Raw genomic sequence first — 19,514 nt, 5'->3', positions numbered from 1 at the left:
TTTTTAGAATGAAACAGGCTATCGGAAATAATTTTTTAAATGGTAAAAAAATAATAAGACAAAAAATTACGTTGGAAATAAATTTTAGGGGTTGCGTTTTCCACCCCTTACAACCATGGGGTAAACCAAATAAATTACTGGCTAAGTGTCTTTTTGGTAGTAGAAAATGTCAGGTTAATTTCAATATTGTAACTTGTTTAGTGCTTGTGAAAAAAATTGTTAAACAAATTTTATGTACCCCCTTTAAGGGGCTGTATCTTAACAAGGGATGCTCCAATGAAGTTTCTTTATATGAAAGATCCTATCTTTTTTTTGATGAGGAATCACCCCCTTAAATGTTTTACACTTATTTAGTTACACCCTGTATATCGGAAACAAATCATTCGAGACACCCTGTACAGGATAATCGATATACATGGTTTAATACGTTTTTTGACTCAAAATAATTAAATTTTGAAAACGGTATCAGTGGCTGTCATTCAAATGTAACATAAAAAAAAGTTGTTACACATTCATATCGTCTTCTGGCGTTATGGAAAATCTTCCAAATTTAATTATCTTCAATTGTTTACATGAAAACATATCGATCACATTGGTAATTTTTTTTATTCAAAAGTTCTTCTCACACTAATAACAACAATTATTGACCAAGTTTTGAAGACTAACTTTATTTCTATATAGAAGTTAATGCGGATTATTTTCAGCAATATATTCATTAGTTTGTTATTTTAAGTTTTTATATTCTTAATTATTCTGACTAAAAGATTTTACGTTATTCTATTTGCAAAAGAAAACGAATTGTATACTTAGTAAGCAGACTTCTTAAATGTGCTGTCACTTTAAAATTTAAAATTTTTATGGAAAAATTTTCAGAAATAGAGAGAGAATGTGGTGTTGACATAAAAAATGAATCAGTTTTACCGATGTCTGTACCAACTCTTATGCTGGATTAAAATTGAAAAAAATAGAGTAAGTAAACTGTAAAAGTATTTTGAATACATATTGGAAATTGTATTTTTGATGTAGTATTTAGCTTAATTTCAGGACAAAATACTAAGTTCTAATATAAATTAGTTTTTCTCTTGAAACTACGAGGCATATCTACAAAGTAAGAGTACTGAAACTCTGAAGGTTTTTGTTTTCAACAAAGTTAGCAACATTGCAATCAAGGCCAAGGAAACAGAACGCGCGCTCATTTATCTCAGTCAATTGATAGCTGTTGTTGTAGTGGCGTGTTGAAATGAGTGCCGCTATTCCTAGGGAGTGGCCGTCCCTCAATCGTGACAGATGAGATGGTGAACAAGAATGCAGTGTTTCCACAAATTTCCGGATGTTTTCTGCATGAATGTTAACGAAGGGAGTGTGCTTGTTGCTTGAATTCATTCGGTTGGAACATCATCATCCATCCCGCTCACACCCCTGACCTGTCACATTTTCTCTTCTCTGAAGAGTCACACCCCTGACCTGTCACCTTTTCTCTTCTCTGAAGAGTCACACCCCTGACCTGTCACCTTTTCTCTTCTCTGAAGGTGTTTATGGGTGGAAAAAGATTTTCTGCCGAAGGCGGGAGATTTTTTGTCGAGGGTACCAAAAAGCTCATCCTTCTGCTTACAAAATGCATTAAAATTGAAAAAAATATGTAAATTTTTCGATTTTTTAAAAATTGAGTAGGTACTCTTTGTGGATACACTTCGTATGCATGTCAAATTCGAAAATTCCTTGAGACAAAATTGTTAAATAAACATTTTTCTTTACATGTATCCGTATTACATATTTACATATATATTATTACATATTTTGCTTTTCAGTAACAATATTTATTTCTTAACACAGATACAATGTAATAAAATTTTATAACAGACATGCAGGTTATTGACTTCTAGCACTTAGCTCTGTAACATTATTGACACAAAACAAATTAGATAAACAGTTTGTTCGTTCATTAACCGTAATCAAACAGAGAATTATATATACATTTATAGTTTTTGCTTTTAAGAGGCGTATCATGGAAGTGACTTAACTTTCATTGAATTGAGTTTTCAATTATTTCATTAGTTGTCTTTGTTAGAAACAAAATTAATATTAGATAGTGCAAGCCTGTTTCAAATACAAAACTATAAATATAACAAAAACAGTAATGAAGTTTTAATCATTTACCATTCCGACATTGAAAAGAATGTTACATTTTAATCCTTACCGTTATTTTAGCGCATTTTACTTTTTATTTTTGTTAGATTTAATCAGTAACTAAATATACTCTGTGCCAGAGTCGGCTGTGACAGTTTTTTTACAGTCGCGGTCACGCTTTCCTATGGGAAAGTGAAATGGTAATTTAGACAAATCCCTCTATTTGGAAAGAATGTAAAATCCTTTATGTATACTTATCTCATTTCTGAAAGAATGGGTTCGGCAGGCGTGCATTAAATCCGTCGTTTAACAACACTTTCTAACAGGAAAAGGTACGTAAAAACTGTTGACTTGTTGCAGGTCGTGCACAATTTTGCCGGTTCTTGCTTATACGGCTGATGTTTTTTTACAATTATGTTAAATCGCCGATTGTCTCGACGTTGCATCACTGTCCCCAAAAGGATTTTCCGGCAAAATAAAGCTTGGGGTAAACATGTAACGACGTCACATCATGCAGTATTGCCAAATGCTGTCAGTATTACCTGTTTGCGAATGAAAGACGATCAAGTCAAAGCAACGTGACTGCTAGAAGATAATTATTTTAAGTCGCATTTTTAGCTACGTGCTTGGTTTAATATTTTGGAAAGATGCTATAAATTTAGGAAATGAGAGAATATTTAAAATGAAGACTACTTTTGCTATTATTATTAATCTGTTATTTTGTGTTTTTTTTTTATAGAAGCAAAGGTGTTATTAAATTCAAATTCATTTAATTGGATTTGGACATTATAGTCTGTAATACTCATGTATTTGTATATTTCTGAATGTATACACTATAAAAAATGTTTGCTTGAATTTTTTTGTTAGGTTATTTGTTAAGTACCTACTGTTTCATAGTTTATCTTATTTAAAAGAATTAAAGTTTCGCTTTTGTGGGATGATAGGGCTCGTACCGAACACACACTCAATAAAAGTAACGCGCCAAAAAATTAGCTTCTCAATAACCTTTCCGTTAAATATAAAATTTAGCAACAATGCACAGCCCAATTCCCAATTGTACATGCCCTGCGACTAAAGCGCGCCGTTATTTGACGTTACACTAGGTAGCCAGCTGATGCGGACTAAAAAATTAAAAAATAAATTTTCACGAGGGAATTTGAAAAAATAATAATATATTGATATACGTGTCTCTCAAGGTCAATTGAAGCTTCTGTATAAATGGGGGTCATCCCCACTCAAAGTTACACCCTGTATAAGAAAGTTAACTAATAGAACTGACGTAATTAGTTTCCTCAAGAACTTAATTGTATCAAATTTCAATGTAAGATATATATATACCTAATGATTTTTTAAACATGGCTAAAATTTGATTCTAAAATCATATTTGACGCCCTGTGTCTCAAAAACAAAAGACGTTATGATACCCTTGGTTCATGGGAAAAAGTATTCTATTTTTTTGTGTTCCGACATATTTTCTTATTTTTAAAAATTAATCCACATAAAATCGACATTTAATATTACTAACTTCATAGAAAATCTCGCCAAATGGCAACCGAGCGCCATTATATTTTTAACAACCTTTAACCGTCAACTTACCGTCAATTAACAGCTGTTAGCCGTAACCTAGTGTAAGCCAGTCTCGTATGTTCAGAGAAGAGGAATTTGATCTTCATAATGAAGAATTATATTTCATAAAGACTTGATCAAACAATTTCAGCGTTTTACTGTCAATTAGTTTTCCTAAAAGTACATGTTTTCTGCTAAATGAAAAGAATTAGATATTGTAAAAAAAAATTAACAAGAATTTGAATTTAAAAAAAAAAAGCACAATATTTAAATTAAATTTATCGTAATTTTTGTTGAGTTGTAAAAAGAAAATTCACTCAATTTTACTTAATACCTGTCCACACTTGATTGAATGAAATTTTAACTCTATTAGTATGAGTACAACTAAAATTTTATGAGTGAAACTATTGCAACATATGTGAGTGAATTTTATTCAAATCCATGTTTCTGCTATCTATCAAGTGAGTGACTTTTGACTCTGTTCCGAGTAAGTAAAACCAAATTAAGAGTTGACTTTTTCCTAGTTTAATTTAAATTTAACTATTGTTGGGTAATTTTGTACTATGAAAATATCCAAGAGGAGCGACGCCTCGGAGCCCCCTCGCATCAGCAACCGGTGCTTCCATTTCATTAATATCTAGAGTGGTTTTGCACCAGTCCGTATTCTCTTTAAATTTTTAAATAAACTACTAAGCTGCCTATCTATACAGATCTGTTTTAGAGACAATATTTTAGGTCTCGATTAAAGGAATCGGTTAACTGATCGGACGAATAGATTGCTATAACCTATATTGTACGTTAAGATACGTACGTAAGCATAGGTAACACTTTTAACTATCCGTTTATTTAACGAAATATTAATCGAGACTCAATATATTATTGTTTGTATTTATTGTAATCAAACCACTGCAATTAAACATAATTTTCACCAATATAACCGGATTAACAAACACTTGTCCAGCACTACACGCCATACACCACGCCACGAGATGACCTAATGGGGACGATGGGAATAGACAACTCACGGCAGCCATAGAATAGGGTGGGGTCACTCAATAAGAGGTGTCTAGATTTCACAAATGTTACATTCGATTTCTTCTTCGAGTTGTTGAATCGTCTCAGGGTGGTTTACAGAGATCTTATTTAAAAAAATCTTCTCATCAACGAAAACGTCCGCTCAAATTTCTTGATTTAATTTGCCATTGCGGGCGCGATGGACGATAATGCATAATAAACTGCGAATTGTCACTCACTATAAAATTTTCTTCATTTTTATCAAGTGTGTTCACCATGAATAAACGTTTTTTAAAAGTATACCAAGTATAGCTAATTAAACAACTGACAATCGGAAATGGCGCACGATCCAAAATTCAAATTCTTACGCAATTAAAATGCAGTCTTTGTTCCCTCTATTTTTTCCAACCTCTTTGGTCGTTCTCAATAATGAGTCTGTTCATATGCTTAATTGTTTACAAAACCATTAACTGCTTATAATTTCAAAGCAGTTTTTTTCAATTTCAATGATATTTTCAGTGTCAATTAGTCAAACCTAAAATGTTGTATGGTACCGATCATTAAAGACAAAATAACTCTTTAACTTGAAATGTCTTTATTTGCTTTTATTACCTGTAAATTCTAGTTTTCTTCTTTCAAAAGAAACGCATATATGTATACTAAGTTTTCTTGAAATAAATTTTTCTTAGCATTCTATTAGCAGAAATGTAGGTAGTAAAGTACCTACTTGATTATCTCATATGCCTCTGACATCATTTTAAATGTAGGTATACTGTAAATAAGTTTTAATTTGGCAACTGTTAATTGAAAGGTCTCAATTCATTAGATAACAACTCTAAAAACGATGATGACAGAAACACTTGTAAAATGCGTTTACTTACTTAATTGCCTGTAAATCGTTTTCTGATTGTAGATTAGGATCGAATATCTTTCTGTCAAAATGTGTTAGTAATATATCATTAAATGTAACAAATGCGTGTGCAAGAAGACCTAAAATGTCAGAACTCCAGGTAATCTTCGAAGCGGAAATTTACGTCATGCCGGAAGCAAGCCAGATCATATGCGTTCAAATAAAGTATATTCCGGTCATTAGTGACACAACTGCGACTAAAAAAAACAGTATTATGATTATAAAATTGTAGTATAATGGTCTTGAAATACAGGAAGATAAATTAAATGAACTCTATAAAGTACGAATAGAACAGAATTATAACATAGGCTTAAGCGACACCATATTTTTTTAACAAAAAATACAACATAATCGCGGTTAATACATTTTCCCCACTATAAGCATTTATGTAAAAATTTAAAAAATATTTGTAATAAATATAATAGTGATTATTATATTTGTAATAAATATAATAGTGATTGGATTTCAACTCACTTTTTTTTTGTCTAATTCAAATATTACTATAAACAACAACGTAAAAGTTATTGATTTATATTTGCAACAGTTAAATATTGTACCTTCTATTTTCCTATTTTTTTTTAAGAGAGAATCTACATTTCTCGTAACTAGTAATGTATAGGTAGTTAATAATTTTATAATTGATACAGGTTAAAAATAGAACTGGTGTAAGGTAACATATTTTGCATATTAAATAGGAAATCTAAAGTAGTCACGTTTGTTTAGGATTATGTTCTTAACATAAAATTGTTTCTAGACGTAATTATGTTTATATTTGATATCAGCCAATTTTCTGCTAAACTACATTATATGCTACATGAATTTTTACGGAATATTTTTCCACATTCTTTTTCAGAATTTCAGTGATATGAAGTTTAAAAAGTTTGTTTCTAATAATAGTGACCAAGAGATTAGATATACCCATGGTTGTCCAATAACTAACAATAATTTCCAATAATAACATATTCAGCTTCAGAGGTAGACCTGCCAGTTCTATCACTGTAATTGTTAGGAAACTTTCTTTACGAATAAACAAAAATATGTAAGAATGTTACAGGAATACACCTGTATATTGAAACAAAAGCATTAGTATCAAATCAAATTGTAATAAATGTTAATATTTGTTCAACTTTCATAAAATCTTTGTACCATATTTATATGTTGTCAACTTATTCAAATGAATTTTTGCTACAGTTTTATATTTTATATTCTTAGTCTTCTTTAACTCTTTAATAGAGCCTTAGTTCACTAAATTCCCTTTACTAGCTTTCTTCTAGATTTAAAATTTTAAATGTTCATAGGTAATTATCTTAATTATCTCTTTTGGTGATCGCACTTTTCTGTAAAACAGTTATTTCGTTAAAATATATATCTTAAATGTATTTTCCGAGAGTTTATCGCCTGCAGGTAACGGTACAGTCTTGATCACAGCATTGAAGGAACTAAACTCAACATTTTAATATAGATACTAACTTTGTGACTGACTCAATGAAGTGAAGGTAGATTCAAGTATATGTATATCTTCTTTATGCTATTTCCAATAAGTTCCTTTAACTTTAACACTTTTAATATTATAGATAACTGTTTTTGAGGATATCTTTGGTGGTAGTTTTCTGGGAAATAATTATTTCATTGAAATATACCTTAATTGACTNGCGGCCTGCATAATAATAATATGCCGCCTCCTCTCCCGCACAAGTCTCCGACTTCTGGGCTAACTCTCGTAGTTAGAATGAGGAATAGAGATATTATTATTTACGCATATGCGTCTATCTTTGGTACATAGGTAATTATCTTAATTATCTCTTTTGGTGATCGCACTTTTCTGTAAAACACTTATTTCGTTAAAATATATATCTTAAATGTATTTTCCGAGAGTTTATCGCCTGCAGGCAACGGTACAGTCTTGATCAAAGCATTGAAGAAACTAAACTCAACATTTTAATATAGATACTAACTTTGTGACTGACTCAATGAAGTGAAGGTAGATTCAAGTATATGTATATCTTCTTTATGCTATTTCCAATAAGTTCCTTTAACTTTAACACTTTTAATATTATAGATAACTGTTTTTGAGGATATCTTTGGTGGTAGTTTTCTGGGAAATAATTATTTCATTGAAATATACCTTAATTGACTAAAACCACCACTTTGTTGCTAGTTTTAAAGTGCATCTTGCCCAGCGTTAAGTACACTTTATCGCCTGTGAGCACTTTATGTCCACAGGCAATAAAGTGTCTAAGTGAAGGTACAACCTTCCTTACTTTATGTTATTAAATAGACTAAATTCGGTCTTGAGGTAAACACTACATTTCTGAATGATTCAATGACTGATCATAGACGGAGGTAGATATGTATATCGCTTTACGCTGCTTACCATAAATACCTGCCTTAAACACCTTAAGACATAAATAACTATTTTCGAGGACCTTTTTCTTATTTCGTTAAGACCTAGTTAACTTGATCCGCCACTTTTGTTGATAGTTTTAAAATATATTTTTCTGCGCGTTAAGTGCAACTTTATCGCCCGCAAGTAATTTATCGTCCACGGGTGATAAGGTGTGCAAGAAACGGTACAATATCATTTAATTTAGGACACTTACTTTCCTGTAAGAAAGATAATTTCATTAAACTCTGTCGATAATGTTAAAATGCATTTTTCTGGGCGAAATGTTCCAATCATAAGGTTCAAATGAGCAATTCGATCAATCTCAATAAACATGTAATTAAAAATTGAGGCAAATGGTCGCCATACGTTGTCGGTGTTATAACCGTACAGTGTGATATGTACAATTAAAATTTTATATAACTATGTTAGTTAAAATTGTGGAAAATACCATAAATATTCGAGACCGTTAACCTGTGAAATTATAAAACAGCAGCACTGAGCGTCATATCAATCGTTTGTAAAGTTACCTACCATTTTATTTAAAAAAACTTGCCATTTTCGAGGTAGTGCATTTTTTTTAACTTAAATGATCATTAAAAGGAACTGCAATAAACTTTTGCATTATGTTAAAGGTAGCGAAAGGTATAGCTTTGAAAAAGTAAAATAGTTATGCCAATGATTTGTTTGAAGTTATAATGATTATATCGTATGTAAAATATTATTTTTAGGAAAATAATACCTCTTTTTGCGAAACGAATACTTTTACGGTTGTTTTAGGTATTTATTGGTAACGGTAATGTAATTTAAAAAAAAATAAAAACTTGAATATAGTCCAAACAGGTCTTTTTTCTAAAAGCTGTTTTACATTGACAATTTATTCATCAATAAATTGACGAAGTTCTTCATCAATTAATTCACGAATTTATTCGTAAACAGTGTGGTTTTACACTGCCACAGACTTTGTCAAGTTTTTTAACGTTCCACTCATAATTGTAGTGATACAACAGCGATATCGTTCTGACACATATTATATGAATATTAGTTTTTGTAAGTAACAAATCAGTAAAAACAATGCAAAACTAGCACGACGCCACACAATTATTTACATATTCTAATAACATAACCTCATTACTAATCTGAGGCTGGAAATCTGTTGGGTTGGTACTTCCTAACTTCACGAAAAAATTGACGAAAATTAGAACATGCTCTAATTCGTCAAGAACTTGTCCAATTTCTTGATGAAGCGACTTCATCAATTAATTGATCAATACATTGTTAATGTAAAACAGCTTTTAGAAATACCGCTAGTTACAGTGAAGGGAATCCCCACTTGATTTTTTTTTTCAAAATATTAATGAATTACCCTGGACTATACGTGATATTTAATTGTCAGTCCAGAATTTTTCATTAAAATTTACACTCAGCAAAAAAATTAACGAAGTAGGAAAATTTCCAAATTTTTTTAGTGATTCTTCAAATTTGAAAATTCTTAAATCTTGAGATGAAAAATTTTTTAGAGTATCACTCTCGGTGCAATCCCAAGAAATAATGCAAGGCAAAAATTTTAAAAATTTTTCGTTTTCAAAATTGCCCATTGTCTCATAATTTTTTTTGTTCAATCAATTCCTCAGCTTGAATTTGTTTTTCTATTGAGTGAAAAGTCACATTTTTCTATGATCATCGATATCTCATGAACTAATGATCGTACAGTGAACGGAAGGTAGGTTTTGGAAACTTGAGCTTGAGCCTTTTGATGTTTGAGAAAAAAAAATTATACTCAGTATTAATTTGAAAAAGTGCAAAAAAATAGCTGTTTTGGAAAATCGATGGCTATTTTGCGAATATTGCGAAAAGTACCAATGTTTGTAGGTTTTCTTTTAGCTCAATACATGCCCATGAGGCCCGCCTTGCTAAGTTTATATGTTTAAAATTGTTGTCAATACTGAAAGAAAGAAAATCTAGATTTTGTAAAAAATTGTAAAATGTTCTCGAGAAAATTATAGACCCGTCTCTGTGCGGCAATAATAACAAAAACAAACGCGAAGCCTTCTAATTTAATCCACAGGTAATTCAACTTTTAATCGCGCTTCTACATTCCGACCTATTTAAGGCGCCACCTCTGGCAAATAAAAACCCACAGTTACGGACTGACATCAATAAAAATATTTCTGCTCGGAGGGGCGCCCGAGCGACCGCCTCCGCCTGCGTACGGCCCTGGAATCCTACACATTGTAATCCCTCTGCAAAACAAGGCTAACTTGACGTTCAGTATACACCGGCTCTCACCTGACGTAACACCTGACTGTTGAGCGCGCCTTTATCTGGACGAAAACAACGTTTCGCGTCTCGCGCGACGTGCGTTTTTTGAATCCATTAAAATCGAGTGGGCGTCGAGTAATTAGTGGAAATGACATAAGAACGAGGTTGCCCGAATTGTCAAAATTCAAACAATTGCCCGTGCGACCGTGTTTGAGTGTCTCCTTTGTGATTTTGAAACTAGTCTTCCAGCCGATACAGAAATAGTGATAATAGTGAGGCATGTACCGTTTCGTGAAAGACAATTCCCAACCTGGGTCCTCAAAGAGACTCTTCGTCCAGGGGACCAGCTCGGACTCCCCGAATTCGAAAACTTTGGGTCCGCCGATCGTAACCAGCTTCACCAACCCAGGCGATGCCGACAGTCTAAAGGCGGTGTATACTAAAAAACGCTTGTCCACCGAAGTTCTGGGGAGCTCCTTCGAGTCTACCAAAACCAGCAGATGTGGTGAAGATGGGAAGAGAAGGATAACCACGAAAATAGTTCGAAAAGTTACCACTCTCACCAGGGGTGAGGAGCAGAGCCGCGAAGAGGATTTAATGAAAAAGGCCGCTGTTAAAAGCATCGAAAACAAAGAGGATGTAACTAGAAGCACGGGTGCAGTAAAGCCTAAACGAGTCAAGGTTAGAGCTCTCATATACCTGTGCTGTATGGGTAGTACACGGTACAAATACGTTTGCTTTTTATTATGTATGTACAGCAGATATTGTTTGTCAGTTGACGTCATTAATTTATCCTTAAGTTTAATCTCAGCCTTTTGCATGCGCTGTTCATTTTATCTCGAGTCGTGAGAATTTTGTTATAAATAAACGATTAAGAAAGCCCTAAACTAATTAAAGCAAATTATTTTAAGCATAACACTAATTATCTTAAATAGACATTTAGGAGGAGTTACTTTTAAATTTTATACAAACGTAGTACTTTTAATTTGTGTCTTTGTGATATAAACATTAAATTTGAAAAAAAATCGTTATTTCAAATAAATAATGGAGGTAAATTATTTTTTCTTCAAGTGAAATTCGATTTAATCTTTCGGTAAAACTAGATACGCCTGAAAATTTTAATTACTTACTATTTGTTTATTTTATATTGTTTTTTCCTGGAATTCTGGCTATTTCTTTTGCCGCTAGCTTTCTTTTAATAAATGGTAATTTAGAAAACGTCACAAAGTGCCAAATGATGCAATTGTTTTTTATCGAAAACTAGAAAGTTTTACTATTCTCCTTTTGTATGTTAAGATGAAATTGCTGATATTTTTGTATTCCCTACAAATGGGTGTCCAATATTTTTCCTAACCTAATTCAGATAGTCTCGCCTACATCAGTTAACACCTTGTTAATTGTGTCACCTTTAACAAATATTTACTAATTACTAGTACAATATTTGTCAACTATTGACTGCTATTTAGGTAATCTGTACACGTAGTGGGTTGATCTTTTCATTTGTGGACATTTTGCAATAAACTTTGCGTGATATAGGTAAATGCAGTAAAAATTATTATTCAGTAATAACTTCCGTTATACTAGGAATTTCAAATCGCAGAAATAAATGCCAGATATTGATCAATTTTGTGACGATCTTGTACAAAATAAAAGTTTTCGTCTGCGACGAGATATTTTAAGATTGATAATGCGATGAAAATAAAAAAATATGTATTTACAATTAGATAAACAAATGCAACAATTAAATACAAATAGGTACCCGAATATTCTGATATTAACAGTTTTATACTGAAAAATTTGATACTACTCAATAACGTCCTTTAGAAAATATTTATTTCTGTTTTAAAAGCATGGTTCACGCAATTCTTTTTAAATATACATTTATTCAAAATTAGGGGAGTGATCAAATATAAGTGGAAATTCTATTTTAAAATAAAGATAAATTACAATACAACTCTGTAGTTTGAGAAGATGAAGATTGATCTATGTAGATTTAGTTTCCTGCCAAATATTCTGAATCCCAAAATACGTGACTAATGAAGTACCTAACCAGGTTAATATAGATAGTCGAGGAAATAAAGCACTGAACCTCCGAAATTTTTCGATCGTCGTATCAAGATGGGTTTTTTTGTTGCATTCGGCTTCTAAAATTATGTGAAAAAATGTAGCAACTTTGTATTATGTTTTTCGGCCAAATTGAATTTGTGCAGTGCAAAATGCATCCGGAAAAATGCATTTTTTAAAGTCACTTAAAAAATTCATAACTCGGTTAATAATGCCTGGAATGGATTCAAATCAGGGTCCTGGGGGTTTTCGAGGTCGTTGATCCCGAATATGACCAAATTGGTCCATCGCCAACCTGGAGCACCGGAACCTAGACAAGGGCGTCATCTCCGGGAGTTTTCCTGTAAAATTCGCGTAAACGAGCCGAAAATCGCATCAGGAGGTTTTTTGGGGCGCTCTTCTCGAATCCGACCAGGGGACCACCCCACGGACACCTGGTGCACCGGAACCTGGACCTTGAAATCAGCGTCATCGCCAGAAAAATCAAGAAACAGTGAATTTTCGATATACTTGAGACTGCCGTTAATACTGCCATAATTTGTTTGGAATTGTTGATCTCATTTAAAGTATGCAAAATGAAAATAAAGCGAATAAATTGAATGAATGTGAATCATTTATTTCTAAAATCAATTGCCATTTCTAACCTACTCTTAATTTAATTTAACTAAAATATAATTCCATTTTATCCTAATCTAATCAACTATTAACTTTAATTTGAAAATATTATACTAAATATCATTTTCATCATCAACTGATGTATAGGGCCCGGATAGTTTTTCGAGGTCCCCAGTCTGGGGGCCTACAGTCGTGCATGCGTCATATTATAAGATGCGATTTTCGGTTCGTTTACGCAAATTTTACAGGAAAACTCCCGGAAAAGCGTCCATGTCCAGGTTCCAGTGCACCAGGTGTTCGGGAGGTGCTCGCCGACGCCAGATCCGAAAAACCCCCGGGTGTCAAGTCTCGTTGCAATTAAAAGTGAAATTCAGGAGAAGCCTCGGAGATGACGTTCATCATCAATCCTAAGCTCCAAGTCGGCGATGGACCAATTTGAAGGTCATATTGGGGATCAGCGACCTAGAAAACCCCCAGGACCCTGATTTGAGTCCATTCCCGGCATTATTAACCGAGTTATGAATTTTTTTAAGTTACTTTAAAAAATGCATTTTTCCGGATTCATTTTGCACTGCACAAATTCAATTTGGCCGAAAAACATAATAAAAACCACATCTTGATACGATTTGATCGAAAAATTTCGGAGATTTCGCCTCTTTTCGTGCTTTATTTCCTCGACTAAGAGTAGACTTTATTATGATTAGAGAAAGTTACCTTATTCAAGATATGATGATAATAAAATCCACAAAGAAGGAATTGTGTTAAAAGTCAAAGCCTTCAATACACACACAATGTATTGAAAGAGACAACGTTCCCAAAAAACATTAAGATTGCTTATCAAAGCAAAAGTCATGACTAATCAATTCGAACATTAAATCAGAGCAGAAATTGGAATAATATTGCATATTTCCTGATCATCTCCCATATATAGTCAAGATGTAATTGTTTGTCTCATAATGTGACTATTGCTAACGGAAGAAGGGAAAAACTTATTGGGCAATTCGCTTTTAATTTTCTAGTAGGACTGGGTTGCCAAACTTTCTATAATAAATAAATTCTTATTGCATAAAAACTTGAAAGAAAATATTCCCAATTATATTTCGCTCGCCCCCATGTCTCTTATTGAAATCCACATTATCCTGATCAAAATTTATGAGATTAGACATTCTAACCTCAAATTATGATTCAATATCCCATTCCATCGTGGGAGAAGTCATAGTAACATTTAGTAAGCGAGAATATGCAGAAATTGCACATCATATTGCCTCCTTTCACTAGCATAAAAATCATCTTGTCATTATAAACCAAATGTTGCTTGCCATTTTTAAGTCCATTTATAGCAGATAATTCGTGCTGTGCAGATCGTGCAGTCTTCCAAAAGGGTGTGCTAAAGGAGACAGTGGTACTATTAAAACGTTTTAATTGCAGCGGCAGGTTGTCCGATTAGAATTGCAAATCGGTAATGGCACTGGGCGTTGCACTTTTTGTATTATAATGCATATTTGTAACTATAAACTACAGTTTATTAGATTTTATATAAATCAACGGCATTTTATTAATTTATTCTCGTAACCCAGTTGCATGGTGATAGTAGATTTTTTAGCTGTTAATCATTCAGGTCAATTTTTTCTATGCAAATTGGTTCCTTGGAGCAACTAGATCATGTATCAGCGAGTAATAGTGATAATTGTAAAGAGCATCATATAAGCAAAATGTTCATTATTTAAGAGTATGCGTAACAGTCTAATATATAACAATAGTAATCATTAGAATTGGAAGTAGATTTATACTATCAAAAGCTTATATTATTATGCCACAGATTTTCGATGAGTTTGTAAATCAGAGTAAGATTTTTTTGTAATCCTCATATGGTCGTATCTCGTCAGATATCAAATTGGTGATTATTTTAGTACCATATGATTCTCTGAGTAACATGCAAGTCTAAAAAGATAATATGCAGTTTACCAATCAATTTTAAATTGACCATGTTATAATCTATATCTAAATAAGGTACTCGATTTATGTTATTAAATTTGTATTATGACCTCTATTTTGCACTGCTTTGATTGATGGTGAATAATTATTTATCTAATAACGTTCCATAAATTGATAATGACGCGAAAAGAATGTCGGCACTTAATTGGATTAACGTTAATCCTGTTAAGTGGTTGTTACGTTAAAAATATGAATCGTTCGTTGTTACATAGTGAGCAAATCCTGTCTCTGATAGATTGCCAATCATTTTCTTCTACAGGGTGTCCCGAATTGTAATCACGAAAATTGAGGAATATAAAGAATAAGCAAAAATAAACCTCTTCGTTATATAAACCTGTTTACGAAACCCACTGTTTTTGAGATACAGAATATTAAAGAATCAAATAAAGTTATATATCTAAATATCTTCTGAACAAATGAAGATACGGAAACGTAATTTTGTGTGCACTATACATAAATAAAAGGCATTCAATTATGTCTCAACTCAAGCCAGTGGCGTAGATATAAGGTACATATCAGAAAAAAAATATGATAGTAATTATTCAAGAAAACTTTAAAGACTCTTGAGCTTTTATCTCAAATTTTGAAGATAACTGTTTTAGTCACAGCAAAATGAAAGCACAAAAGTGACTGTAAACCTGAGAATTTTTTTTCTGGTAAATGTTTTCAAAATTAATGAAATTTATTGTCTTTCTTCTGCACAAAAGAAAACAGGTGAAAAGGTATTCACGTAGCTTTTTCATTGAAAAGTTCAATACACTATATTTCAAATATAATGAAAGCGTTAAAGGCAAATGTTTATATAGTAGAACCGTTTTAAGATTGCCATTACGTCACGCGTGTGTCCTAATATCAAAGACAGTCGTTAGGAACGTGTATTCATTATTAAACGCTCTAAAAAGAGATACAATGATGGTATAAATGTTTTCATAGTCTCAATCTATCACAGACAACCGTTCCAATATTGTATGTGTATTAGAGTGAAAGAAAATGGAGGACGTTTGTTGGATATTAATTTTAGACTATAGTTTGACTAGCGCATTTAAAAACGGAACTGACACTCAGATTAAAAATTTGACAGTTCTTTTGATCGCGTCTCCGTATTAATTGTTATATATATATATATATATTCTGAGAGTTGAAATATCTGTATTTTGGCATATTTTCATATCCAGTAACACCAGTATTAAAATTTGCCAGAAATCCAGATTTGGGAATTGTCAAGATGACATTTCAATTATATGAAAACTGACTAATTTGACTAGGATTTTTCGTCTTAGTTCATACGAATATTGCTTGTGACGCAATGGAAAAGATACAGCGGTTTTAGTTTATAAGAAAATGTTCACAAATTTGGCGGACGAAAACGTTCTTATTTATGATCGGAGTGTCGCCATATTTAAAAAACTTAATGCTACTCATTGATTTATAAATAAAAACTCGTATTCTGAAAAATAATTTGCGCACTTAAAAACAGTAATAGTAACAGTCAATAATTATAAATATGTATGCTGCCTACACAATTTACATATCTGTGTTATTTATTTACTAAAGGTGACATTGGCATAGTTAGGCCCTCCTTCAGCTACCACGGTATACCTAGACACAACCATAATTGGACCTTGTTCTCCAATTCGATCGATTCAGAACAGAATATTAATAACGTTTCCCTCCCACGGGGAACCTATATTGTTTTATTTATTATGCAGACATAAGAAAAATACAGAAACCCACATCAGTTTGCTTCGAGGAATAACTGTGATTGCAAACGTGTCCTAGATTTTTTAAGTTTTCGCAGTGAGTGTTAATTTAATAAGATCTGAAATGAGTCAGTAACACTGGAATGGTTACTGGGAAGAAATATATTGTATATTTATGTACCAAATCATCATTAATAATTAATTATTAAAATCAAACTTTATTTTAATATCCACACTGCAAACTCCTTGTTTGGATAATTTAGTATTAGCAACAATAAAACTGAAAAACTATAATTATGTTAGTTTTTATACACAATATAAAGTGGGAAAAAAATGAAACCGCGGAAGTATCCAACTCTAAAAATAAATTTAATGATCTGAAAAAAATTGACATTCTTGAGACTGCATTTTTGCTTTCACAATTTTACAATACTTTTCTAAATATTTATTTACTTGTGTATTTATACTCTCGTGAGCGGAAATATTGCCTAACTACATGAAAATTGCCTTGAAAATTACAATAGTTGTGAAAGACTACACTGAGGAAAATATCATTTAGCCATAAGTAGAAATTGATTAGCCCCAAGAAAATATTTGCTTTAAATAGGCTCCAAACGGTTACGATGCTGTCATAAAAAAATATTTTAGTGTTAAACAGTTGTTTTGTTAATTTTTATTACAGTAACTATTGTACAATTTTTACCTTAGCAAAAGTTATTATCGCGCGGTTGTTAGGCTCCTAGGATGACGACTTTTATGACAGTACCAGCAATTTTTTTTTGCTACAAATTGGGGACACTATAAGTTATTGTTTTACCATAACTATGTGCACTTAGCTAGATTTAATTATTAATTTTGTCTTTTCCTTTCATATATAAAAAGAGACAAGTAAAGAATAATATATCTATAATTTTAATTATAAAACTAATAAAACAAAAATAATAGGTCAAAGATGATAATGAACAGTACACATGGATACTCCTTCATATATATATTTTATATAACATTTTTATTCTTAACATAATGTATGCAGGGTGTAAGAAGTTTGACTGCCATTACTTCAGCATAAAATAGAGTAATCATAAATGAACAAAAAAGTTGTATATTACAGGGGCGTAAGATTAACAGTTTTCATAATACAGCGAGTATTAACATTGGGGAGTTGCATCACAACGTGACAACAGCGCTTAACCTAATGCTACACAGCTGAAGCATACTAGATGTGCACACGGCAAATTTGTCCTACGGAAAAAATGTAAACAACTATTATTGTAAAAACATATATTTATTCTATTCTATGCACGCAGTTATGTTAATATTCCTTAATTAATAGAACTTTTGTACATCAAGTTGGAGATTTTGATCATTTTTTTTCTCGGAAATGGTTGAGTATAGGACCCATGTCAATAAGGTTTTTTTGTTTATTTTAATGCATTCTATCGTCTGTTAAAATTAAGGCAGTCAAACTTCTAACATCCTGTATACACACCAGTCAAAGCTTTATCGGTTATTATACAGGGTGTCTCGAAATTCATGCAACAAAATTTGGTCATAGATTCTTAAGACAAATTTAGGGGAACCATATTTTTTCTTTTTGCCAACTGGCCCCCTCTTTCGTAGTTACAGCCCCCTGAAATCTACCCCTAAGAAGACTTTTTTATATCTCAAAATCATGTACGAGAATCACTAAATTTGGTACACAGGGGTTTTATGACATGTGGAATCTCACAATTCTACGCTTTTTGGCGAGAAACCCCCTTAAGCCACTTTTTCGTGGGAACCAGAAAAATTCGGTAGCAAATTTGATTTTTTTTTAAATTATTAGTTAGGTAGAAAGCCATTGAATTTAGAAACTTTTTTGTCCCTTGATATTTGCTTCGTAAAACGCAATGTTTTTGAGGAAAATGGCGTATCACATTTTGACATTTTTCTCGAAAATATTGCGTTTATGAAAAAAATAAAAAGAGACAAAAAGTTTCTAAATTTAATGGCTTTCTAGTGGACAGATAATTTTTAAGAAATTTAAATATGCAACCAAATTTTTTTGGCTCCAAAGACAAGGGAGCCCACGAAAAATTGTCTTAAGGGGGTTCCCCGCCAAAAAACGTAGCACCATCAGATTCCACATGTCACAAACCCCTATGTATCAAATTTAGTGATTCTCGTACAACAGGGTTCTGAGATATAAAAAAAAGATTATTCTTAGGGGCGGACTTCAGGGGGCTGTAACTCCGAAAGAGAGGACCACTTGGCAAAAATATAAAATACAGGTCCCCTAAATTTGTCTTAAGAATTTGTGACCAAATTTTGTTGCATGAATTTCGGGACACCCTGTATTACTGACAATCCTGTATGTAATTGTCGCATCTGCGTACCAACTATGATTACTACGCTCTTAAAGAATATCTAGCTCCTTTTGTTTGTGTTTTGTTTTTACTTCGTCATAGGTTAATAGATAGGTCTCTACTAAAGTCAATTATTTGGTAGTTTATTGAAAAAGAAAGCTAGAGAAAATGTACGTATTTACCGTCTGAAGGTGCCCTCTTGCTCTAATAAAGTATAAGTAAGTAGTAAAATTATGCAAAATAATTTTAAAACCATTCGATACAATTTTAAAATTTGCATGATAAAATAGAATTTAATCAAACAACTAAAATCTGATTTAAAAATAATGACAATAATTCTTACCGATTGTTAAAAGTAGGTACCTACTAAAAATTTCAAAGTCAACATTATTAGCAGCTGATATTCTGGTCCATTAAATCTAAAATCATTATTACTTGGGGCACGAAATGTTTTGGTCTTTTAAATATTATTGTAAATGTAGAAGACATTGAGTATCTGCACTAAAAGCCCAGACCGAGTCTCTAGATGTACA

The 19,514-nt window shown here is 32.1% G+C and overlaps 1 protein-coding gene across 29 annotated transcripts in view; it reads left to right on the top strand.

Moving 5' to 3' along the window:
- Positions 1–19,514, top strand: part of LOC108907022 (microtubule-actin cross-linking factor 1) — a 389,967-nt gene that overhangs the window by 254,016 nt on the left and 116,437 nt on the right. Inside the window, exon 1 of one of the 29 annotated variants that reach the window (XM_018710516.2) lies at positions 10,295–10,943. The exons of the other annotated variants lie outside the window; for them this stretch is intronic. Coding sequence (XP_018566032.1) covers positions 10,542–10,943 — 402 coding nt within the window. The 5' untranslated portion in view covers positions 10,295–10,541. Of the gene's footprint in view, positions 1–10,294; positions 10,944–19,514 lie in introns of those variants that run through there. 29 annotated transcript variants of the gene reach the window in all.

Source organism: Anoplophora glabripennis, unplaced genomic scaffold (assembly GCF_000390285.2).
Source record: "Anoplophora glabripennis isolate ALB-LARVAE unplaced genomic scaffold, Agla_2.0 scaffold166, whole genome shotgun sequence".
NCBI classification, from domain to species: Eukaryota; Metazoa; Arthropoda; class Insecta; order Coleoptera; family Cerambycidae; genus Anoplophora; species Anoplophora glabripennis.
Note: the sequence above shows the minus strand (reverse complement) of the source record. Positions and strands in the feature narration are given on the sequence as shown.